Source organism: Tursiops truncatus, chromosome 2 (genome assembly GCF_011762595.2).
Source record: "Tursiops truncatus isolate mTurTru1 chromosome 2, mTurTru1.mat.Y, whole genome shotgun sequence".
Lineage (NCBI taxonomy): Eukaryota > Metazoa > Chordata > Mammalia > Artiodactyla > Delphinidae > Tursiops > Tursiops truncatus.
Genome location: NC_047035.1, coordinates 165520214 through 165546478, shown reverse-complemented (window position 1 = coordinate 165546478; position 26265 = coordinate 165520214). Strand labels below are relative to the sequence as shown.

Below are 26265 nucleotides of genomic sequence, written 5' to 3'. Positions count from 1 at the left end.
ACACGGGCTTAGTAGTTGTGGCTCGCTGGCTTTAGAGCGCAGGCTCAGTAGTTGTGGTGCACGGGCTTAGTTGCTCCGCGGCGTGTGGGATCTTCCCGGACCAGAGCTCGAACCCGTGTCCCCTGCATTGGCAGGCAAATTCTTACCCACTGCACCACCAGGGAAGTCCTATCCTTGTAGCTTATTTTATACCTAGTAGTTTGTACCTCTACGTCTCCTACCCCTATATTGCCCCTCCTCCTGAAGATAATTTCTTAAAGATGAAAATAGAATTTTCCCCTTATTCCACTGCTTTCTGAGCCCAAGTCACTCAGGAAGATATTAATTATGCCTCTATTGTTCAGTTCTTTAAATCACTTCTAACTGTTGTTGAATTGTAGGCAGAGAAATAATTAACTATGGAAGAAACAAAGCCTGGCTTTATTTCTTTATTTGAAGCAAAATCCACTCACTTTTAATGCAGATCAGTTTGGACCAGCAAAAAAGGATAATTTTTTCTGATGTTTTAAAGGTAGTGTTCTTGTAAGAATTAGAATTGTTAGTCATTTTGGATGATTAATGAGTATGTTTTAATATGTAATTCAGTTTGTTTCTTTTATTGGATAGATTTAAACATTTCAAAAGGATGGGTTAATGCAAACTTTTTCGGAGATAATGGTTTTTCTGTCAGCAGTACTGTTAAGCTAATCTCTCCATACAGAACACATATACTAGAATAAATTATCCCTAATATTAGTTGTACAAATTCTTAAATTAAGATCTCTTTCTACTATAATAGTACTGTAATAGCACTATGCCTGGGTTTTTTTGAAAGTTGAGTTAGATTTATCCAAACTAATAATATTGAATAATTGACTACAGTGTAAAAGTACTATTTTAAGTGCTTTACAAATATTAATGCATTAATGCCAACCACTGCCTGCTGAGTTAGGTATAATTATCCCCATTTTACATTTGAAGAACACGTGTCACAGAGAGTTTGAGAAACTGTCCCAAGATCACGGAGCTGGTAGAGAACAGGGCTGAGATGCAAAGCTAGGCAGCCTGCTCAACAGCATGGAGGCTGGACCATGTCTCTTGCTGCTCCCAGAAGGACCCCGTCACTACAGATCACTGTGGCAAGGACCTCATTTCTCTGAGCTTTCCTGTCTTCTTTTGTAAAATGACAAGGTCAGCTTTCGAGATCGGTAGGGTTCCTGACAGATTTGAATTTATAGAATCTTTAAAATCCTGGGATGTCTGCATTAAAATGACAGATTGACCACACGTATTCGATTTACATTCTCCCCTGAAATGACAGTAATATATTTTATATACACTGTATATAAAACCTCATGTGGCACACTGAACAGGAGACAAGATAATAGTGCCAGGGATAATGGACCTAATGGCACGGGGTGAACAGGCCCCAAATGCCTGCAGGAATGACACGGAGAGCCTAGAGAGACTTAGGGCTCCAAAGGTGTCAGTGCAGCAGACAGTGGGCTCATATCTGAACAGACCATTTGGACTTCCTGGTTGCACTACCCCAACTCCATAGTCTGAAGTCATGTGACTGCTCTCTTCCCCTTCCAACCCACCCTCATCTGCCTCTTCCACTGTTGCAGAAAATTGAGGATTAAATTTTCAGAAAAAAATGAACCAAAAGGTGTCAAAAGTGTGGACATCAAGTAAAGCAGAGGCCTGGGGGAATTCAGCTAAAATTTCTATATGAGATTTTGGGACCATCACTCCCTTCCTTGGCAGTCAGGCGTATTACTACTCCCACCCCCATCTAGTAAATCCATCTGTCGTCCCTCTCTGCCCCCAATGGACGCATAACTCCTTACAAAGGACTTTTCGTGTGTCTCACTTTTAAATACACTTTTAAAAACAAACAAGCAAAACGGTCTCTAACATGAAAGAGAAAGACTACACACGTGAAACAAAATAAAAGCAAAAAATATATAAAGGGAACTCCAAGAAAATAGAAGTAAAGCAGGGAATAGAAGAAAATTTCAAAATATTATGTTTAATAATATTGAACATAGGTCAAAAATGAGATATTGTATCTCCAAAGCAAGAACAAGACTCTGGAACAGAAAAAGAGAAGACAAATAAAAGGGGAAGAAAAATTCTTGGAAGTCAAAACTATTTGCACGGTAGCAGATACTCTTGTTTGCCTGTTGAGAAACCATTCCTACCCTGACCATAACTTCTCCACCTCCCGCTGCAGAGGCTGCTGATGCCGGCATCTCTCTTTCCTAGCCTCCCTTGCACTTAAGAAGTGGGCATTTGACACAGTAAAAGGAAGCCCACTGTGAGTCTTCTCAGAGGGAATAGTTTGTTTCCCTAATGAAAGGCAAACCGTGGGAGGAAACTCTCTCTCTTTAGCAAGGTGGGATTTTGTCACCGAGTGACTCGTGGAACTGTAGCGGTCTTCTCAGGACCACAAGAAGTGTAAGGACTCATCTAATTACTGAGGATGGCGGGAAGGAAAGAGGGAGAGGGCCTGCGTCCTCAATGGCGCCACTGAGCCAAGGAGCTAACTCTGATCTCTAGGGCAATGGAAAGACAGGACGATACGGCAATTGGGCCATAAGAGGGAAGGTCTAAAGTTTAGGTGGAGGAGACAGCCTTGTCAGGAAGTGGGAGATGATGCTTTTGGGGGTTCTTTGAGCACAAGATTGCCATAGGCTAGTCATTCAACAAATAATTATACTATGGGTCAAGCCCTGTTCTAGGTACTAGGGAGACAGGTGTGAACAAAACAAATTTCTTGCCATTCTGCAGCTAACATTTTAGGTAAAACAGACAGGAAATTTAAAATAAGAAAAAAACAAGAAAATATGAAATGTGTCAAGTAGTGAAAAATAGGGGAAAATAAAGCTGAATCAGAGAGATAGGGTGAGCTAAAGAGGGTCATGGGAGGAGTAGTCAGGGAAGGTGGACTTTAATTGAGGGTCATTTGAAGCAGAGACTGGAAAAAAACAGAGAACAAACCATATGGATAAGGGAGGTAAGCCCCCAGCAAAGGAGCAGCAAGTGTAATAACTCTTAGGTGAGAATATGCTTGGCACCTTTGGAGAAAAGCAAAGGGGGCCAGAGAAGCGTAAGTGAGGGGAGATTGACAGGACATGAAGTCAAAGAAGTAACAGAACTAGAATCACACGATCTGACTTATATTTTAAAGGTTAAGTCTGTCTGTTGTGTTGAGAATAGAAAGAATGGGGCAAAGGTTGAAGCAGGGAGACATTTGGAAGGCCATTACAGTAATTTGAAAGATAATAATAGCTTGAATCAGGCTGGTTTCAGAAAACGGGGGGAGAAGTGTTTGGATTCTGTATACGTCTTAGAGTAAAGCCAAAACCATCGGCCAAATTTGCTGCTGTGATGGATTTGATGTTGCGTTTCAAGAGCGACTCCCAGGTTTTGGGCCTGAGCAACAGTAAGGACTGAGCTGCCATTTGCCTAAAATGAGGAAGAGTATGAAAAGAGGAGGTTTGCAAAGGAAACCAGGAGTTTGGTTTCAAGCTATTTTTCTTCTTGCTCACTTGAGACGAACAGCAGCTGGATATGCCAGTCTGGAGTTCAGAGAAAAGGTTGAGGATGAAGAGGTCAATGTATAGGAGGAATTTAAAGCCATGATAAAGGATGAGGTCACCCAGGGAGTAGGTGGAGAAGAGATCCAAGGACTGAGCCCCGGGACATCCTAATATTTAGAAACTAGGAGGGCAAGAAGAAACTAGCACAGGATTTGGAGGAGAAGCAGCCAGGGAGTCATGTCCTGGAAGCCGAGTAGAGGTGGGGCTGATCAAAAATGCAGCTGATCGATGAGTAAAAAGATTGAAAATTCACCTCCAGATTTAGCAAGATGGAACTTGTTATTGGCCTTGACAAGAGCCCAAGTGTCTTAAGGAACAAAGAGAGAAGGACAGGTTCAGCAAATGATGCTGTCAGCAATAGCAGCTAACCTAGACAACCAGTCATCAGAAGTGGGGTACAACATTGGAAATGACTCCTTGCCTAGGAGATGTGTGCAATTCTAACATTGCCTTCGGGGAAATAGAAGCCAAATGTTGGACGGGGTCATTAAGAGGGAAATAATGGTAAATAGTAATGGTTTTACCTTTGAGTTGAGTAGTAATTCTCTCCGAAGCTCTTATTTATTTGGAAGCATGGCTTAGGAAGCTAGAAGACCCATTTCCCTGTCCAGATGTCAGAGGTCTTTGAAAAAGGCAAGCGTAATAAAGAAGAATGTGGAAACCATAAGCATAAACTTTAGAATAAAGATGCATCTGATGCAAATTCCAGTATCAAAGTTACTAAACCTTTCTGAATCTGAGTATTCTCATCTCAGGCTGTTCATGCCTATCTCATGAGAGGACTTTATGAGCAATAAATTAGATAGCCTGTAGAAGACCCCTAGTACAGATTCATGCAAATTGATGATCAATAAATAACAACTATGATTTATTATTATTATTATTATTATTATTATATCCTAGTTAGGGTCTGAGGTAGAGGCCACTTGCTTTGATGTGGAGAAGATGAAGCATTTGTTGACATGGACCTAGTTAGAGAAGGAGTTGGCTGTGCCTGCAGTTTCAATAAAATTCTTTGAAAGGCATTTCTTATGGCCCAGACCTTGTAAGAAGCAGAGCAGGGCTGAAGGCCATATTTTCTCGATACATTCCAAAACAAATTTCACTGACTTCTCTTAAACTCTCCTCTTTAAACCAGATCATAGCATGTGTTGAGGTTAAGATAATACCACACCCCTGGGATGCTGAGGGAAGAAACCTTGAGCAGGAGAGAACACCTTGCTGCCTAAGGATGTTGCCAGGCCAAGAAGTACATCTTCGTGAAGCACTCGATGGCTGTAAACCTTCTTTCTATGTTTTCCTCTCACCCTTATGCATTTTTACTTTAGAGCACTGTGTACACATGGGTGTTGGTTCTGTTCTCACTGGTTCACAAAATAGAAAGCAGATAGCAAATGCCTAAGAAATAATTCTGTGGAAGTACATTATGACTTGCTTTCTATTTTCACAGTAACTCAGACCAAACTGGAATCTTTATAGTAGAAAGTGTCACATTCCTCACACTTGAGTAAAATATTTAGAAATTTAGCAGATGGGTTCTATGTCCTAAAACAATGTTTACTTGTAGCTATTATTGACTTCATTCTCTTATTTAAATATGTAATTCTGAGCCCTGGCTCTACGATTTGTTTTTTCTAACTGACTTGACTCTGAAACTTTATGGCTTTGAAACACTTGAGCCAAGAGGTTCGTAGGGCTGTGTTGGTCTTGGATTCTGTTTTTGTATTACAGCTCATGGTCATTTAATTTATCAACATAAAAAAATTCAAACAAACGGATATTCCCAGAAGTCAAGTAATTTCCCCAGAGGGAAAATAAAGTGCCATTAATTCCTAAAGTTTAAAACCTTCTAACTCTCTTCAGTAATAACCATGGAAATCCTACTTCTTCACATGTGACCCAAAGAAAGATTTGTTTGTGCATCTTGAATGCACAGCTGCTTTGTATGTTTCCTGACCTTCACTTACATGCATTCTAGTCCCTATATGAGAGGCAAATAGATTCTAAAAATCTCTTTAAAATCACTGCCCGAGTGACCTTTACCCTTAGGAGCATTGACTATAATCTGAATGAAAATACGTTCTAATAGGGGCATTGGAAATCATTTAAGTTAGCTCAAAAGGGTCATTTCTGGCTGAAATGACACAAGTTTATTATAATTAAAAATTGCATTAAGCATCTCACAAACCTAACATACACATGAAGTTATTTAATGGGTCAGGCTTAAAAGAACTTTAAGATTGCTTGATGTTATTGCCTGACAGCTTTATACTCCCCTCTCTTTGCTAACCTAACTGAACTAACGAGAGGAAGACAATTACAAGGTTATCTCTTTTTCAGCATAGCGTTCCTCTACTGGGTGACTCTGCCTTGGAAACTGGGCAGCCCTAGAAAAGATAGTGTTTTCTCCATAAAGTAGCTGAAATTTCAATGGCAAATCGTATTAGAACCATTCAAGAGGCCATATTTGAAATCCTTCCTTTTTTTTTTTTTTTTTTTTTTTTTTTTTTTTTTGCGGTACACGGGCCTCTCACTGTTGTGGCCTCTCCCGTTGCGGAGCACAGGCTCCGGACGCACAGGCCCAGCGGCCATGGCTCACGGGCCCAGCCGCTCTGCGGCATGTGGGATCGTCCCAGACCGGGGCACGAACCCGTGTCCCCTGCATCGGCAGGTGCACTCTCAACCACTGCGCCACCAGGGAAGCCCCCTATTTGATTTAGTGAAAAGATTTTATTATACTGTATTGTCAAGCCTAATTTTTAAAAAAGTAAATGGGTAATATTTTTTGAAATGAAAATGTAAACATTTTCTCTGTTTTTACAACTGTAGTTTTTGACTTAGTAAAGGGAAGACTTTGGAGGGTTTTGAGTGGAAAGTGACAGGATCTGACTTTTGGTTTAAAAGGGTCACTCAGGGGCTTCCCTGGTGGCGCAGTGCTTAAGAATCCGCCTGCCAATGCAGCGGACATGGGTTCGAACCCTGGTCCGGGAAGATCCCACGTGCTGCGGAGTAACTAAGCCCATGCGCCACAACTACTGAGCCTGCGCTCTAGAGCCTGCGAGGCACAACTACTGAGTTTGTGTGCCACAACTACTGAAGCCTGCACGCCTAGAGCCCGTGCTCTGCAACAAGAGAAGCCACCGCAATGAGAAGCCCGCACACCGCAACGAAGAGTAGCCCCCACTCGCCACAACTAGAGAAAAACCCATGTGCAGCAATGAAGACCCAACGCAGCCAAAAATAAAATTAATAAAATTAATAAAATTTAAAAAAAAAGGATCACTCAGGATGCTATGCTTAGAATAGAATGAAGGGGCAAGGGAGACCACTTAAGAGGTTACTGCAGTAATCCCAGTGAGAGATGGTGGAGCAGAGCGGGAGCAGTGGAGGTGGTGAGCAGTGTCAGATCCTAGATACATTTTAAGATAGAGCCAGGAGGATTGCATTGTGAAAGGAAAGAGGCTGACAGGTGTCAAGGCTGACTCTAAGGTTTGGGACTTAGGCACCTGTTGGAGGAAAATATTTGCAAAGCATATCTGATAAAGGTCTCGTATGCAAACATATGAAGAATTCTTATAACTCATTAATAAGAGGACACATAACCCAATTTTAAAAAATAGGCAAAAGGATTGAATAGGCCGTCCACCAAAAAGGATAAATGAGTGGCAAATGAGAACCCAGGAAGATTCCCAGCATCATTAGCCGTCAGAGAAATGCACATCAAAACCACGAGATACCACTTCACACCCACTAGGATACCTATAATCAACGAGTCAGAAGATGATGTCGAGAAATTGGAACCTCATACACTGCTGGTAGGAATGTAAAATGGTATAACCGCTTTTAAAAACTCTGGTAGTTTCTTATGTACACTTGCCATATGACACAACAATTCTGCTCCTAAGCACTTATCCAAGTGAAATAAAAACATGTTTTACACAGAGACTTGTACACAAATAGTCATAGCAACTCTATTTATAATAGCTAAAACTAGAAATAATCCAAGTGTCGATGAACCAGAGAAGGGATAAACTGTGGTACTTCCATGAATAGAATACTACTCAGCAATTAGAAAGAATGAACTACGTGCAAAGAATAATACACACAGCAACATGGATGAATCTCAAATGCATTATGCTAAGTAAAAGAGCCAGACTAGAAAAGTTGCATACTGCGTGATTCCATTTCAGTGAAATTCTGCAAATACCCAAAACTATCATAACAGCAAGCAGAACAAGGTTTGCCAAAGGCTGCAGGTAGAGGGGAGGGGAAAAAAGGGGGCACAGGGAGCTCTCAGGGTGATAGAAGTATCCTATATCATGATTGTCATGATGGAGACATAGCTGCATACATTTGTCAAAACTCATTGAATTATATGCTCAAAATTGGTATATGTAACTGAAACCTTAAAAGAGCAAATTTTTTAAAAAGTAGCTTTAAATATCACTGTCTTTATTTTTGAGGTTAGTATATTTTAGTTGTTTGAGATTCAATAAATATATGCACAGGTGTATAGTGCATAAGCAATCTTGAAAAAAGCTACTAAAGGGCTTCCCTGGTGGCGCAGTGGTTGAGAGTCCACCTGCCGATGCAGGGGACACGGGTTCATGCCCCGGTCCGGGAAGATCCCACATGCCGCGGAGCGGCTGGGCCCGTGAGCCATGGCCGCTGAGCCTGTGCGTCCGGAGCCTGTGCTCCGGAACCAGAGAGGCCACAACAGTGAGAGGGCCGCGTACCACACACACACACAAAAAAAAGCTACTAAACTCTCTGGCCATCTGTCTCCTTACCTGTAAAATGAAGACCATTGTTCCTGATTTAGTGGGGTTTTTTTAATCTGGAAAGTCGTGTATAATAACTTTTTTTTTTTTTAAGTATTTTTTATTTTATTTATTTATTTATTTTTTTGCGGTACGCGGGCCTCTCACTGTTGTGGCCTCTCCCGTTGCGGAGCACAGGCTCTGGACACGCAGGCTCAGCGGCCATGGCTCACGGGCCCAGCCGCTCCGCGGCATGTGGGATCTTCCCGGACGGGGGCACAAACCCGTGTCCCCTGCATCAGCAGGCAGACTCTCAACCACTGCGCCACCAGGGAAGCCCAATATAATAACTATTTTTGTAAATGGTTTTGAATTTTAATTGTCTCAAGTTCAGTTTTTATTTAATGGAATCCAGTAGTGATTCATAGGGTTGTTATCCTTTTGCAGTGAAGTAAGTGGGCTTGAATTATTTTGTAGACTTGCATTTTTGAGTACTCTATTTTATTGAGGCTGAATAGATCTATAATCAGATATTCCTGAGGGGAGAAAAAGTCTTTTGCTGTCATACAAACAACCGGAAATTCTAGGTTTTTAGTTGACTCTCACAGAGCTAACATAGATTACAAGATTGACTGTGATCATACACTGCATTTTCACATACATTATCTTAATCTTCCACAGCCTTTGAGACGGCTGTCATCGTCCCCATCATATACATAACGAGATAAAAATATATGAGTTGTTAGATGACTTGCTCGTGGTCACCCAGCTTGTGATTGGTAAAACCAGAATTAAGTCTTAGTTTTTTAGGCTTTATGCCCTTTCCTCAACCAAAGGTGTATTCTTCCCCTAGTCCTTAAAATATATGTAAGTTGTCACTCTAATAATGGTCCTTAATTTGCTGAGACCCCATCTTCTGCCATGGTTCAGCTCATTAGACAGATTTTTTTTTTCATTTTGTTGGACTGAATCTGCGTGGGAACCCAGCAATGTTGATAGAATCTGGCCATAGCATTGAGAAAGGTCCTTGCACAGCTAAATTAGCCCCCTGCCTAATTTCATTGAAGTGTGTTTCCTGGACTTTCAGTAGGAGGCAAGATGAAACAAAGTGTCATTTTTCAATATAGGGGGTAAATGTGGAATAAGAACCTTTGAAACCTAAATTTAGTGCCAGGAAGAGCACACTAGACTTTCACTATTGGAAGAAAGGGACGTACCGCCCCCCCCCCGCTTCACAAAGCTGTAAAAATTAAGAAGAAATATACACAATATTTAAAAATTCATCCATTTGACTGACATTTGCTGTAAGTCTGTGCATCAGTGATTCTGCTAGATCCTGCGAAAACACAAGCCCTACACAATCCCTGTCCTTAAAGGGACCCACAGCCTAGTAAGGGAGACAGTGCCAACGATGAATGCTGAACAGTGAGATCACAGGTAATGGATATATGATTCCCAGCTACTTATTAAAAGTCCTGCAATCTCTCTCTAATCTTTGAGGTAGATGTTCTGATCGCTACTTAACTTACGAGGTGACCGAGGCTCAGGAAGGTTAGACACCCTGTTTAAGGTTGATCGCCCCAGGGTGGGAGCTGGTGTTTCAAACGGATGCCCTCTCTCCTGCATCCTCACTCCAGCCAGAAGTCTGTTTTCCTCCGGTGTAGCTGGATTTGAAGGGCTGTTTGGAAAGGGGGTAACTCCTAACGTTCATCTGTTGCCTCCCGAGTCGAAATAGGTCTCAGATCCAGTGAAGGGCACGGTTGCACGTGGAAAGTTCTAGCACTCAGCCCTTCCCAGCCCCTTCCAGCCCTGGCTGTGCCGTCATTCCTTAGGGGAAAAACTGGACACTTTGTCACTTGGTATATTTCTTCCTGCCTGAGACTGTGAAAAATATCAAAATATGTAAAGAAACACTGTTTAGGCATTAAAAATATTGCCTTGAAATACAGCATGGAGTCTTCCAGTCCTTTATTCGATAAAGGATAGAAGGCATGTTCAATTAAATGCAGTTCATCAAAAATGTATTGAGGGTCTTCTGTACCACGGGGGTGGGCATACAAGCATGTGACGTAGCCTTGGGCCTTGGGGGACTTTGTTACAGATGGAGCCACAGTCAGTGAAACTTTATTCTAAAAGGCCCTATTCAACATTCATGTTAAATGTCTTGGACCATATCCTAGAAAGCAGTGTTACCCTCAAGTAAAATTTTCCCACATTTAATGCTCAAAACACTTGGTTGCTAGAAAACTCTGTAAAGAAATTTTACTGAAAATCAAACTCTGAGGGCAAAGGTCATGACATTTTGTTGCCTGGCTGCAGAATGAAATAGTCTTTTATTCTGTGTTCTCTACTGATACTGGGTTAGAATACTTCACTTTGAAATGTGTTTGGATGCAGTTTTAAAACGAAAAAGGACAGAAAGAGAAAGAAAGAAAACAATCATTCCAAATATTTTTTTTTAATGTTAGACATTACATTTGAAAGACTATAACTTCTTCAGTGGTTTTATGGATTTTCAGAGCTCAAGTGAAAGTGTAATAGCTCTAAAAATGATTATGTTGCTATTTTCATAGAAATGGTTTTTTTTTCCTGAAGAATTTGCCTTGAAGTGATTCAAGTCAGATACTTTTATCCTGTGGGAATTCTAACTCATAAACTCACTATCTCTCTGTCTCCATTTCTTGGGTCATTTTCCATTTTTATACTTATCTACCCTATCCCATTTTTCCGTAATGTGTTCATGTGACTTTTATATTCAAGAAAGTAAGACATAAGCTGCTTTATATGCTGAGTGGATATAACTATGACATAACTATATGCCCATATTCCAAAGAAATCCATTTAAGGAAAGATAAGCTAGCAGCAAAACCAGGAAAAGTGCCAAGATCGCCTGGCATCTTGTCCATTTCTCTATTCCTCTGACCCCATGCCTTTCAGAACCAGGGCCTGTGATGCTTAAATGGGAGCATGCAGCCAGGGGCCCTCAGGACAGCTCTGAGGAGCAGCTGAGGCAAGGCTCTTATATGTGTGGCTCCCATGAAATGAGGTCTTGTAGCAATCTCACTTTTATTTCCTTGATACATAAAAATGTTCCAGTTCACTGGCATCTTAGCAGAAATGCCAAGGATATCAAAGAATTAAAGAGAGCCTTTTGTGTTCCTTCTGTGTGGTCTATATTCTGGCCATTTACCAAGGGAGATATTATTCTGTTTGTTTCACATGGTAAGACAAACTCATTCATTCACTCATCCGAGTCATCAGTTCCAGGTATCAGCGAGGCCCATCTGCGTCTAGGAGTTTGCTAGTGTGTGTGTGTGTGTGTGTGTGTGTGTGCGCGCGCGCGCGCACACACACACACGTGCACGCACGCATGCTGGTGTTCTGTTGGCATCCAAATTATACCACGTTTTTGTAATTCTTAGTATTTCTTCATATCCAACATATAAGAATCCTCATGTGATGGGTGACCCAGGCCTCCCTTAACTTCGGAGAGGACCTGGCAGCCACGCTGTCATGGGCATATACACAAAGCATGGGGAGCAGAGAGAAGGTTGGGGAGGCTTCCTCAGCTGAGTTATGAAGGCAGAGTAGGGTTCTCTTTGCAGACAAGAGGAGACAGCAGTTAGGCTGAGAAAGCAGCATCTGCCACTGCACAGGGACAGGAGGAAGCCTGATCTGGGCTGGATGGAGGACCGGGCACATGGGGTGTGATAGGAAACAGGCCTGCAAAGATGGGCCTGGTCAGCCTCTGAGGAGTCAGCCCTGATGCTCTGGGCCTAGAGGATGAGTGTTATGTGTAGTGAACTAAGTTGGGCAGAGAAAGACAAATACTGTGTGATATCACTTATATGTGGAGTCTAAAAAACAAAAGCTAGTGAATATAACAAAAAGAAACAAACTCATAGATACAGAGAACAAACTAGTGGTTACCAGTGGGAAGAAGGAGGGGAGAGGGCAAGATAAGGGTAGGGGATTAAGAGGTACAAACTATATAGACTACTGTGTATAAAATACATAAGCTACAAGGGTGTAGTGTACAACACAAGGAATATAGCCAAGATTTTGTAATAACTATAAATGGAGTATAACCTTTAAAAATTTTGCATCACTGTGTTCTACATCTGAAATTTATATAAATTATAAATCAACTATACCACAACTTAAAAATGGAAAAAAATTTTGAATTTAATTAAAATCTTTTATCAAAGTGTAATTACATTGAGAAAAGTGCTCAAATTGTGAGTGTACAGCTCACTGAATTTTTCACCAAGTGAATATAAATACACTTGTGTAATCATTACCAGTTACCTACAAACAGAACATTACCAATGGCTTCTTTATTAGTTTTCAACTTTTTTTTTTATATTTTATTTTATTTTATTTTATTTTTAACATCTTTATTGGAGTATAATTGCTTTACAATGGTATATTAGTTTCAGCTTCACAACAAAATGAATCAGTTATATATATACATATATTCCCATATCTCTTCCCGCTTGCGTCTCCCTCCCTCCCACCCTCCCTATCCCACCCCTCCAGGCGGTCACAAAGCACCGAGCTGATCTCCCTGTGCTATGCGGCTGCTTCCCACTAGCTATCTACCTTACGTTTGGTAGTGTATATATGTCCATGCCTCTTTATCGCTTTGTCACCGTTTACCCTTCCCCCTCCCCATAGCCTCAAGTCCATTCTCTAGTAAGTCTGTGTCTTTATTCCTGTTTCACCCCTAGGTTTTTCATGACATTTTTTTTTTTTAATTCCATATATATGTGTTAGCATACGGTATTTGTCTCTCTCTTTCTGACTTACTTCACTCTGTATGACAGACTCTAGGTCTATCCACCTCATTACAAATAGCTCAACTTCGTCTCTTTATATGGCTGAGTAATATTCCATTGTATATATGTGCCACGTCTTCTTTATCCATTCATCCGATGATGGACACTTAGGTTGTTTCCATCTCTGGGCTATTGTAAATAGAGCTGCAATGAACATTTTGGTACATGACTCTTTTTGAATTATGGTTTTCTCAGGGTATATGCCCAGTAGTGGGATTGCTGGGTCATATGGTAGTTCTATTTGTAGCTTTTTAAGGAACCTCCATACTGTTCTCCACAGTGGCTGTATCAATTTACATTCCCACCAACAGTGTAAGAGGGTTCCCTTTTCTCCACACCTTCTCCAGCATTTATTGTTTCTAGATTTTTTGATGATGGCCATTCTGACTGGTGTGAGATGATATCTCATTGTAGTTTTGATTTGCATTTCTCTCATGATTAGTGATGTTGAGCATTCTTTCATGTGTTTGTTGGCACTCTGTATATCTTCTTTGGAGAAATGTCTATTTAGGTCTTCTGCCCATTTTTGGATTGCGTTGTTTGTTTTTTTGTTATTAAGCTGCATGAGCTGCTTATAAATTTTGGAGATCAATCCTTTGTCAGTTGCTTCATTTGCAAATATTTTCTCCCATTCTGAGGGTTGTCTTTTGGTCTTGTTTATGGTTTCCTTTGCTGCGCAAAAGCTTTTAAGTTTCATTAAGTCCCATTTGTTTACTCTTGTTTTTATTTCCATTTCTCTAGGAGGTGGGTCAAAAAGGATCTTGCTGTGATTTATGTCATAGAGTGTTCTGCCTATGTTTTCCTCTAAGAGTTTGATAGTTTCTGGCCTTACATTTAGGTCTTTAATCCATTTTGAGCTTATTTTTGTGTATGGTGCTAGGGAGTGATCTAATTTCATACTTTTACATGTAGCTGTCCAGTTTTCCCAGCACCACTTATTGAATAGGCTGTCCTTTCTCCACTGTACATTTCTGCCTCCTTTGTCAAAGATAAGGTGACCATATGTGCGTGGGTTTATCTCTGGGCTTTCTATCCTGTTCCATTGATCTATCTTTCTGTTTTTGTGCCAGTACCATACTGTCTTGATAACTGTAGCTTTGTAGTATAGTCTGAAGTCTGGGAGCCTGATTCCTCCAGTTCCTTCTTTCGTTCTCAAGATTGCTTTGGCTATTCGGGGTCTTTTGTGTTTCCATACAAATTGCAAAATTTTTTGTTCTAGTTCTGTGAAAAATGCCAGTGGTAGTTTGATAGGGATTGCATTGAATCTATAGATTGCTTTCGGTAGTAGAGTCATTTTCACAATGTTGATTCTTCCAATCCAAGAACATGGTATATCTCTCCATCTATTTGTATCGTCTTTAATTTCTTTCATCAGTGTCTTATAATTTTCTGCATACAGATCTTTTGTCTCCTTAGGTAGGTTTATTCCTAGATATTTTATTCTTTTTGTTGCAATGGTAAATGGGAGTGTTTTCTTGATTTCACTTTCAGATTTTTCATCATTAGTATATAGGAATGCCAGAGATTTCTGTGCATTAATTTTGTATCCTGCCACTTTACCAAATTCATTGATTAGCTCTAGTAGTTTTCTGGTAGCATCTTTAGGGTTCTCTATGTATAGGATCATGTCATCTGCAAACAGTGACAGCTTTACTTCTTCTTTTCCGATTTGGATTCCTTTTATCTCCTTTTCTTCTCTGATTGCTGTGGCTAAAACTTCCAAAACTATGTTGAATAAGAGTGGTGAGAGTGGGCAACCTTGTCTTGTTCCTGATCTTAGTGGAAATGCTTTCAGTTTTTCACCATTGAGGATGATGTTTGCTGTGGGCTTGTCATATATGGCCTTTATTATGTTGAGGTAAGTTCCCTCTATGCCTACTTTCTGCAGGGTTTTTATCATAAATGGGTGTTGAATTTTGTCAAAAGCTTTCTCTGCATCTATTGAGATGATCATATGGTTTTTCTCCTTCAGTTTGTTAATATGGTTTATCACATTGATAGATTTGCGTATATTGAAGAATCCTTGCATTCCTGGAATAAACCCCACTTGATCATGGTGTATGATCCTTTTAATGTGCTGTTGGATTCTGTTTGCTAGTATTTTGTTGAGGATTTTTGCATCTATGTTCATCAGTGATATTGGCCTGTAGTTTTCTTTCTTTGTGACATCCTTGTCTGGTTTTGGTATCAAGGTGATGGTGGCCTCGTAGAAGGAGTTTGGGAGTGTTCTGCCCTCTGCTATATTTTGGAAGAGTTTGAGAAGGATAGGTGTTAGCTCTTCTCTAAATGTTTGATAGAATTCGCCTGTGAAGCCATCTGGTCCTGGGCTTTTCTTTGTTGGAAGATTTTTAATCACAGTTTCAATTTCAGTGCTTGTGATTGGTCTGTTCATATTTTCTATTTCTTCGTGATTCAGTCTTGGCAGGTTGTGCATTTCTAAGAATTTGTCCATTTCTTCCAGATTGTCCATTTTATTGGCATAGAGTTGCTTGTAGTAATCTCTCATTATCTCTTTTATTTCTGCAGTGTCAGTTGTTACCTCTCCTTTTTCATTTCTAATTCTATTGATTTGAGTCTTCTCCCTTTTTTTCTTGATGAGTCTGGCTAGTGGTTTATCTATTTTGTTTATCTTCTCAAAGAACCGGCTTTTAGTTTTATTGATCTTTGCTATTGTTTCCTTCATTTCTTTTTCATTTATTTCTGATCTGATTTTTATGATTTCTTTCCTTCTGCTAGCTTTGGGGTTTTTTTGTTCTTCTTTCTCTAATTGCTTGAGGTGCAAGGTTAGGTTGTTTATTTGAGATGTTTCCTACTTCTTAAGGTGGGCTTGTAATGCTATAAACTTCCCCCTTAGAACTGCTTTTGCTGCATCCCACAGGTTTTGGGTCGTTGTGTCTCCATTGTCATTTGTTTCTAGGTATTTTTGATTTCCTCTTTGATTTCTTCAGTGATCACTTCATTATTAAGTAGTGTATTGTTTAGCCTCCATGTGTTTGTATTTTTTACAGATCTTTTCCTGTAATTGATATCTAGTCTCATGGCGTTGTGGTCAGAAAAGATACTTGATACAATTTCAATTTTCTTAAATTTACCAAGGCTTGATTTGTGACCCAAGATATGATCTATCCTGGAGAATGTTCCATGAGCACTTGAGAAAAATGTGTATTCTGTTGTTTTTGGATGGAATGTCCTATAAATATCAATTAACTCCATCTCGTTTAATGTATCATTTAAAGCTTGTGTTTCCTTATTTATTTTCATTTTGGATGATCTGTCCATTGGTGAAAGTGGGGTGTTAAAGTCCCCTACTATGAATGTGTTACTGTCGATTTCCCCTTTTATGGTTGTCAGTATTTGCCTTATGTATTGAGGTGCACCTATGTTGGGTGCATAAATATTTACAATTGTTATATCTTCCTCTTGGATCGATCCCTTGATCATTATGTAGTGTCCTTCTTTGTCTCTTCTAAGAGTCTTTGTTTTAAAGTCTATTTTGTCTGATATGAGAATTGCTACTCCAGCTTTCTTTTGGTTTCCATTTGCATGAAATACCTTTTTCCATCCCCTTACTTTCAGTCTGTATGTGTCTCTAGGTCTGAAGTGGGTCTCTTGTAGACAGCAAATATATGGGTCTTGTTTTTGTATCCATTCAGCCAATCTGTGTCTTTTGGTGGGAGCATTTAGTCCATTTACATTTAAGGTAATTATCGATATGTGTGTTCCTATTCCCATTTTCTTAATTGTTTTGGGTTCGTTATTGTAGGTCCTTTCCTTCTTTTGTGTTTCTTGCCTAGAGAAGTTCCTTTAGCAGTTGTTGTAGAGCTGGTTTGGTGGTGCTGAACTCTCTCAGCTTTTGCTTGTCTGTAAAGGTTTTAATTTCTCCATCAAATCTGAATGAGATCCTTGCTGGGTAGAGTAATCTTGGTTGCAGGTTTTTCTCCTCTAACACTTTCAATATGTCCTGCTACTCCCTTCTGGCTTGCAGAGTTTCTGCTGAAAGATCAGCTGTTAACCTTATGGGGATTCCCTTGTGTGTTATTTGTTGTTTTTCCCTTGCTGCTTTTAATATGTTTTCTTTGTATTTAATTTTTGACAGTTTGATTAATATGTGTCTTGGCGTATTTCTCCTTGGATTTATCTTGTATGGGACTCTCTGTGCTTCCTGGACTTGATTAACTATTTCTTTTCCCATATTAGGGAAGTTTTCAACTATAATCTCTTCAAATATTTTCTCAGTCCCTTTCTTTTTCTCTTCTTCTTCTGGAACCCCTATAATTCGAATGTTGGTGCGTTTAATGTTGTCCCAGAGGTCTCTGAGACTGTCCTCAGTTCTTTTCATTCTTTTTTCTTTATTATGCTCTGCAGTAGTTATTTCCACTATTTTATCTTCCAGGTCACTTATCCGTTCTTCTGCCTCAGTTATTCTGCTATTGATCCCATCTAGAGTACTTCTAATTTCATTTATTGTGTTGTTCATCGTTGCTTGTTTCATCTTTAGTTCTTCTAGGTCCTTGTTAACTGATTCTTGCAATTTGTCCATTCTATTGTCCATTCTATCTCCAAGATTTCGGATCAACCTTACTATCATTATTCTGAATTCTTTTTCAGGTAGACTGCCTATTTCCTCTTCATTTGTTAGGTCTGGTGGGTTTTTATCTTGCTCCTTCATCTGCTGTGTGTTTTTCTGTCTTTTCATTTTGCTTATCTTACTGTGTTTGGGGTCTCCTTTTTTGCAGGCTGAAGGTTCGTAGTTCCTGTTGTTTTTTGTGTCTGTCCCCAGTGGCTAAGGTTGGTTCAGTGGGTTGTGTAGGCTTCCTGGTGGAGGGTACTAGTGCCTGTGTTCTGGTGGATGAGGCTGGATCTTGTCTTTCTGGTGGGCAGGTCCACGTCTGGTGGTGTGTTTTGGGGTGTCTGTAGACTTACTATGATTTTGGGCAGCCTCTCTGCTAATGGGTGGGGTTTTGTTCCTGTCTTGCTAGTTGTTTGGCATAGGATGTCCAGCACTGTAGCTTGCTGGTCGTTGAGTGAAGCTGGGTGCTGGTTGAGATGGAGATCTCTCGGAGATTTTTGCTGTTTGATATTATGTGCAGCTGGGAGGCCTCTTGTGGACCAGTGTCCTGAAGTTGGCTCTCCCACCTCAGAGGCACAGCACTGAGTCCTGGCTGCAGCACCAAGAGCCTTTCATCCACAGGGCTCCTTAATTTGGGATGATTCCTTGTCTATTCAGGTATTCCACAGATGCAGGGTATATCAAGTTGATTGTGGAGCTTTAATCCGCTGCTTCTGAGGCTGCTGGGAGAGATTTTCCTTTCTCTTCTTTGTTCTGACAGTTCCCAGGGGCTCAGCTTTGGATTTGGCCCCGCCTGTGCGTGTAGGTCGCCGGAGGGCGTCTGTTCTTTGCTCAGACAGGACGGGGTTATAGGAGCCGCTGATTCGGAGGCTCTGGCTCACCCAGGCCGGGAGGTAGGGAGGGTCACGGAGTGCGGGGCGGGCCTGCAGTGGCAGAGGCCGGCGTGACGCTGCAGCCTGAGGCGCGCCGTGCGCTCTCCCGGGGGAGCCGTCCCTGGATCCCGGGACCCTGGCAGTGGCGGGCTGCACAGGCTCCCCGGAAGGGCGTGTGGCTAGTGACCTGTGTTCGCACACAGGCCTCCTGGCGGCGGCAGCAGTGGCCTTAGCGTCCCATGTCCGTCTCTGGGCTCCGCACTCTTAGCCGCGGCTCGCGCCCGTCCCTGGAGCTCTCTCGAGCAGCGTTCTTAATCCCCTCTCCTCGTGCACCAGGAAACAAAGAGCGACGTAAAAGTCTCTTGCCTCTTCGGCAGGTCCAGACCCCTCCCCGGACTCTCTCCCGGCCGCGGCGCACCAACGCCCTGCAGGCTGTGTTCACGCCGCCAACCTCAGTCCTCTCCCGGCGCTCCGACAAAAGCCGGAGCCTCAGCTCCCAGTCCCACCCGCCCCGGCGGGCGAGCAGACAAGCCTCTCGGCTGGTGAGTGCCGGTCGGCCCGATCCTCTGCGCTGGAATCTGTCCGCTTTGCCCTCTGCACCCCTGTTGCTGTGCTCTCCTCCGCGGCTCCCAAGCTCCCCCACTCCGCCTCCCGAAGTCTCCACCCGCGAAGGGGCTTCCTAGTGTGTGGACACTTTTCCTCCTTCACAGTTCTCTCCTGCTGGTGCAGGACCCGTCCCTATCCTTTTGTCTCTGTTTAGTTTTTTCTTTTGCCCTAACCAGGTACGTGGGGGGTTCCTTGCCTTTTGGGAGGTCTGAGGTCTTCTGCCAGCGTTCAGTAGGTGCTCCGTAGGAGTTGTTCCACGCGTAGATGTATTTCTGGTGTATCTGTGGAGAGGAAGGTGATCTCCGCGTCTTACTCTTCCGCCATCTTCCCGGAAGTCCTCCGCCATCTTCCCGGAAGTCCTAGTTTTCAACTTTTTTATTAGAGTATAGTTGATTTCTAGATAGATAGATACAGCTAGATATTCTTTTTCAGATTCTTTTCCATTACAGATTATTACAAGATATTGAATATAGTTGCCTGTGCTATACAGTAGGTCCTTGTTGTTTTGGTTTTCAACTTTCAAGAGATGCTCAATAAATAACAATTTACCTAGTCTGTGAAGATGACCCAGTCATTTCTCACAGACGTCTCTATACCGTGTTATTCCATTCATAGTGGGAAACCCGTGCCAAATAATCTACTCAGTCTTTTATGGTCTTAGGGGAATCAGTAGATATTTGTTGAAAGACTAAATGAATGACTACCCAAGCCAGCAATTATGGTGGAGCACCAAGAAAATGAGGGAGGAAACAATCTAACTATAATCTTGTTAGATGACATTTGCTTACTTTCTCTCGTAGCTCCTATTCCTAAGACCATATCACTGGGTGGTGAGAGGAGAAAGCTCTCTAAGCTTTATTGTCACTCTCTTTGGTTCCAAGTATGAAGAAAAATGTGAAAGGCAACTTCTTCTAGGGCTTCTAGAAAGAGCCAGAGAGGCTGTTTGCACTGGATTGGATTTACGAGGACTAGATTCTAGCCCTGGTTCTGATGTGACCTTGTGAATCACAAGGTCTCGGACAGAAGTTGACTGGGTCTCTCATCTGTGAAAGGACAGAAGTAGACAATTGCTAGAAATTACTCCTGCTCTAAGATTCCAACACCCACTCTTTCGCAATGACTGGCTGTAGCTCAGGGTGCAGCCTGTGGCCATAGAGCAGATAAAAATGACCTGGGCCCCACTGTAGAAAACCGTTGGCGTGGGTCCACGGCTCTGTGAGTTGGCCAATTCTACTAACCAGGCAGACATTCATGCCTGACTAGAATGTGAGTTGTCGCTTTGCAAAAGAGCAATTTGAAGATTAAGGGGGAAAAAAAAGAAATCCTGGGCAATCACATCCCTCTACCATCCAGCTAAATGGGCAGCTTTGATGAGTAATCCATCGATTGCTCCAAGCCATCAGCCTTCTTCTTCCATCCGGATTTGCTGGTGCCGAATTTTCACTGCCAAAAGCAACTCCGACTGTGTAGGCTCCCCTCAGATTAATGGTGCAGGAAATGCAGTGATGTCCGTGGTGGGGACTCTGGGGCTTTGGACCTTGTGGATGGATACCTCCTGTGACAAGTTGTCATGCCCTTAGACCATCTCATTTGGGGGAATTGGATATTCATAGATGCTCAGGAAGAGAAATTCACTGCAAGTGCAGTGATCTAATACAGTAAGACGTTCTGGGTGTGACTAGAACCATGGCACCACGGCATGGGGAAGATAAGAAATGTTCTGTTTCAGCCTTTTTTCAAACACACTTTAGTGTGTATTAGTGAGGTTAGGCGGTGGTAGTCATCTCTCTTCCATCGGTAACTTCTGTTTTTGTCTTACTGTGACAGCATGCACACGCTCTCGCCCTTGCCAGTTTCCTTCCTCTTCTAATTGCTGACATTCTGCCAGAAAAGATGGTTTCTTTCTCACACAGTTGCAGGTTCCTTTTTTCATAGTGACTTGATGTTACCCTGCTCGGCCATTCAAGAAACAGGAGCCTGACAATTGAGAGATTTTAACTGTGGCTTGCAATCCACTACACATACGTAAAGGAACCAAGATACAGTTTCCTATTAACTTGTGTGATGATGTTTGAGGCATATGATTCTGAAGAATTTTAGAGGACTAGACACATTTCTGATGATAAATTATGATTTCCAGGTTTTAATTACTTTGTACTATGATAGTTTGAGGTTCAACTTTCAGACTAGAAATTTCAGATTCTCATTTCAAGCACCAATTCATGACAGGTGGCCATGAGGTAATTTCCTTTCTTAAGGACATGTACAGGAAGCAAGGTTCTTCCTTTTTAAATGCAGCCTTTATGCATAGATTTTATTTGTATAAAATGTGCATCCCAAGTCTTTGTAAATAGCACTCAGCCCAGTTATTTTGGTTTTTTATAATTCTGAAAATAAGCATGTACAAAATTTAGCAACTAAAATCCAAACTCACTGGGCTTGCAAGCAATGTTATATAGATCTGTTGATTTGGTTTGTAGGAGAAATGACTGATTTTTAAAAAAAAATTCAATGAATGAATTTGAGGAGACAATTTAAAATAAAGAGCTATGTATCCCAAAGACCATTTTTTTGGTCACCAGATTAGCACATTCTTCTTTCTTTACATCCACTCAAGATTCTAGAAGGGTCTGAGGTATTGCCTGTCTGTTAATTAGCCAGAGTAAGAGGGCAACTTCTCAGGAGCTGCAGAAGTTAATGGGAAAAATTCAGATGCAAAAATACTGTTACCTAAGGTTATATAAAAAGTCAGCTGCAGAGAAGCAATTTCGGAGTTTCTGATATTTTTGGTTTCCATTTGGACCAACACTACTGCCATGGTCTTTTTCTCATGTCCCCTTGATATTGGTTTAGGTTTTCGCAAGAATTCGTATTTGGAAAGAAACTCTGAAGAGGCAAATATTTAAGTTCTCTCAACTTAGCAACATAAGAAATAAATGGCGTGTTTTTCAAAAGAGAGAATTAGGTTGCATCAGGTAATTAGGTGAGCTGTGGAATTCTGCCTACTGATGGGCAGTAAGCAATGACTAAAGTTGTTTTTTTTTTTTAATTGATTTTCAAACCTTCACCAGCTAGCAATCTCTACAGATGCGTTCTCTTCATAAATAAAATCTGTGCATTCATTTCCAATTCATCTTCAACCTACTTCCTAAATCCCCCAATTTTAGTAGGTAAGAGTCCACAGATATCCACGTCTGAAGAATAAAGAAAATCTGTAAAAGCAGCAATATTATTTAATTTGGAATACTTCCTGCAACATCGTGGGCTGTTCTCTAATGGAATTAGAGCATTTCACTGTTGTGGTAACATGTTTAAATGACCATCATTTGTCACGTGATTTGTCTCTACTGTCTTGAAATCTTGGTTTTTTTAAAGACTCATGTCGGATTTCTCTCTCCTTTTCTCTCTAAAGTATGTGGTTCAAACACAGCATCTCTAATGATAGCATGATAGAGTCCACTTGCTGGTTAGTTAGAAATCAGTATGTTTTAGAAATGCTAGATTTCAATGTAGTAGATAAGTTTCCGTTTCCCATAACCAGCTCTTACCCACTGTGTTTTGTGGAAGATATGAAGCCTTTCATCAGTTCATCTGTCTAGTCCCATTCAAGCAATGTGGCCGGGGGAGTCATGCACAGGGTGACCCCTATCCAGTGCCCTTTATCCCAGAGCACTTCCCAACCACCAGAGGAGTCCCTTTACATGAAATAAAGGAAGACAAAGTTCCTCTCTAACCTCGTAAAAAGCCTAGGCCCTGCTGTTGTGGAGAGGAAGCACTGACAAATAATATCACCAACTGAACTCATGGGAGACACACATGGGAGTGGCGCCCCAGGTCCTAGCAGCTGGCCAGGTGGCCCTGACTGCGCTGTCCCATCCTCTCCACGCCTCTCCCGGGGGCTCCAAATCGCCCCCTCAATCACAGTGGTCGATTTCAGAGCGGTTATCTGAGAAAAGGCAGGCTAATCCTTCCAGGTCATGTATACAATGATTGGAATAAACATGTGATCCATCCAAACCAATCAGGTCTTCCTTGGAATTTATTACAGGGGGACATTGTTTTCTCTTGGGTGATGAAGTTGTTAGATTGAGCCCAGAGATGGAGTGGAAGCAGACACATGAGAAAGAGAGGTCCTGAGCCTATCTGAGTCCCTGGTTCAAGATGCCCTGTATCCATCCTGCCTTCCTATAAGCTTAGTCATTCAACTCTTCCTTTAATCAATTGCCTTTCTGTTTAAATTAATTCAAATGAGGTTCCTATCACCTGCACTTGAGAAAAGCCTGAGTTGCACACGTATCAAAAAGAAACATTTCGGACTTCCCTGGTGGCGCACTGGTTAAGAAGCCGCCTGCCAATGCAGGGGATATGGGTTCGAGCCCTGGTCTGGGAAGATCCCACATGCCGCGGAGCAACTAAGCCCGTGTGCCACAACTACTGAGCCTGCGCTGTAGAGCCTGCGAGCCACAACTACTGAGCCCGTGTGCCACAACTACTGAGGCCCACGTGCCTAGGGTCCATGCTCCGCAACAAGAGAAGCCACCGCGATGAGAAGCCCGTGCACCGCAAGGAAGAGTAGCCCCTGGTCACTGCAACTAGAGAAAGCCCACGCGCAGCAACGAAGACCCAACACAGCCAAAAATAAATAAATAAATAAAAAATTTAAAGAAAAGAATAATTTCAAGCTCTCAGAAAAAGAGGTCAGATTTGTGGTTTCCAGAGGCAGGGATTGGGAGGTGGGGGGAGAGGGAGGGGGAACTGGATGAAGGTGGTGAAAAGGTACAAACTTCCAGTTGCAAGATAAAAAAAAGTACTAGTAATGAACCACATGATGAATATAATTGACGCTGCTTTCTGTTATATGGGAAAGCTGTTAAGAGAGGAAATCCTAAGAGTTCTCGTCACAAGAAAAATATGTTTTTCCTATTTCTTTAATGTTGTGTCTATGAGATGCTGGATGTTCATTAAACTTACTGTGATCATCCCTTCATGATGTTATGTGGGAGTCAAACCATTACGCGTGCGCCTGGTATGCGCCAGTGCTGTATGTCAATTACATCTCAATAAGAAGGGAAGAAAAAATAAAAATAATAAAATATTTTTTTAGAAGAGTAATTTATGATACCACTTTCAGTGGCTGGTAAGCATCCCATCATATGTGTATATTTACAGATTTTTCAGGTAGCCCACTATTATTAGACATTTAGATCCCTTAAAGCAGCGGTCCCCAACATTTCTGGCAGCGGGGACCGGTTCTGGGGAAGACAGTGTTTCCACGGAGGGTGGTGCGGGCGGAGGATGGTTCAGGCGGTGACGTGAGCAATGCGGAGCGGCACCTTCGCTCACCTGCCCGCTGCGCGCCCCCTGCTGTGCAGCCCGGTACTGGTCCGCGGCCCGGGGGTTGGGGACCCCTGGCTTAAAGTGCTCCTGCATGGTAACTAAGGCTGTGACACACATCCTTATTCACAAAATGTTGTGCGCATCTCTGATCCTTTCAGTCGGCTAGCTACTGAAACCGTGTGCCCTTTGAAAGCTTTTGATACCTTATCGCCCGATTTCCCTGTCAAACAGTTGCATTTAATGTGTATTCCCAGCGGCGGTTCATGAAAGTGTCTGTTGTTTTCACAGTGTCACCACCTCGGGATATTCTCATTCTATTTAATATGTTTCTCAATTTCATAGGCAAAAAGTGCCAACTCATTGTTTTTTCAGTTTGTACTTCTTGGGAAAAACAGGTCATTCTTACAAAGAAGTCCTGAATTTCCCTCACGTTGTAGAGCCTCATGCTGGTGGCACTGTTATCACTCCACTGGGCCTCCGTGGCTGACTGACTCACGCTATCAAAATGCTAACAGAGTTTCCTGCTGTCAGAGGGTTCTGACAGAACATCACTTGCCTAATTTTGATCCAAAATGCCAGCAACCCTCTTCGTTCTGAGAGGAGGAGAAGAGAAAAAGCATCAAGCAAACGTAGAAGGTAGCAGGAGCATTTCTGCTTTCATTTGTCCGGATTTGTTAAGTTTAGACGTGGTGACTGAAGGGCAGATGGGAAAGCCCTTTCTCTGGCAGGGAAACCGACCCTAAGGAGACTTTCTTTAGACCCAGACTGCTCTTGATTTTTTAATGCGTTCGCAGTAGTTTCTCCTGGTATGGAGTTGGAATGACCTTGGATTTCACAGAGGCACAGTGCCCCTCCTTGCAGGTGGAATGACTCACGTTCTGTCCTTCCTTTGTCGCGGTTCCAAATAGGGTGCGTTTGCTCTTACGTTTTTCCCTCCCTTCCATTAGGAACAGACTAAATCTAGCATTACATTGTCAGAAGTTGAACTTAGTGAACTCTGGGATTCTCATGAAGGGGCTCGAGTCAAGAAAGGCCAGGTCTCACAATTAAAGGCTTCAGGAAGCATCCTTCAGGGCACGTGCCATTGGCTTCTGTGCCTTTTTGTCCAGCCCCTTCTCTGCATATTGCAGTGTGAGTGTGATGTGGCCAAAGAGAGCTGATGCTTGAGATTTTTCACCATGACAGCACAGAATAAGAGAGAAGGGGGAGGCACTATTTTCATTTTATTTGTAGATTAAGTGTGTGTTCTCCTAGCTTCCATTGGTCTGAGAATTACTGTATGAAAAATTTTTTTAATAAAGTCTGTACTATTATATCATTATTATTAATGTAATGGGTTAAAAAGATTGCATTAAGCCATGTTGATTTTCATTTTTAACCAGTCTATTATAAGTAATATATATCTATATATTAAGTATTAAATACGTATTTCTATATTTAAATATATATGTGTATATATATATTTTGGCCAGCTTCAACTCTATCCCTCATAGACTTTCAGGCCTTCTTTCACTTGTGTTCCAGAACTACAGCTTTCCCCTAAGCTTACATCAGGTCCCCTCATATGTAGAAAACTACTTTATCTATTTGAATAAGAAAGTTTAGAGATTTCCAGAAGAAAGGAAAAAAGTACATGGACACAGAAACAGAATAGTTTATAGAATATACGTTTCTAATTTAATCTTGGTATAAGTCACA

At 41.7% G+C, this 26265-nt stretch overlaps 1 protein-coding gene across 8 annotated transcripts in view; it reads left to right on the top strand.

Moving 5' to 3' along the window:
* The window catches only part of PRTFDC1 (phosphoribosyl transferase domain containing 1), a 100157-nt gene that overhangs the window by 30653 nt on the left and 43239 nt on the right, over nt 1–26265 (top strand). Inside the window, exon 4 of one of the 8 annotated variants that reach the window (XM_033852456.2) lies at nt 4723–5002. The exons of the other annotated variants lie outside the window; for them this stretch is intronic. Coding sequence (XP_033708347.1) covers nt 4723–4986 — 264 coding nt within the window. The 3' untranslated portion in view covers nt 4987–5002. Of the gene's footprint in view, nt 1–4722; nt 5003–26265 lie in introns of those variants that run through there. 8 annotated transcript variants of the gene reach the window in all.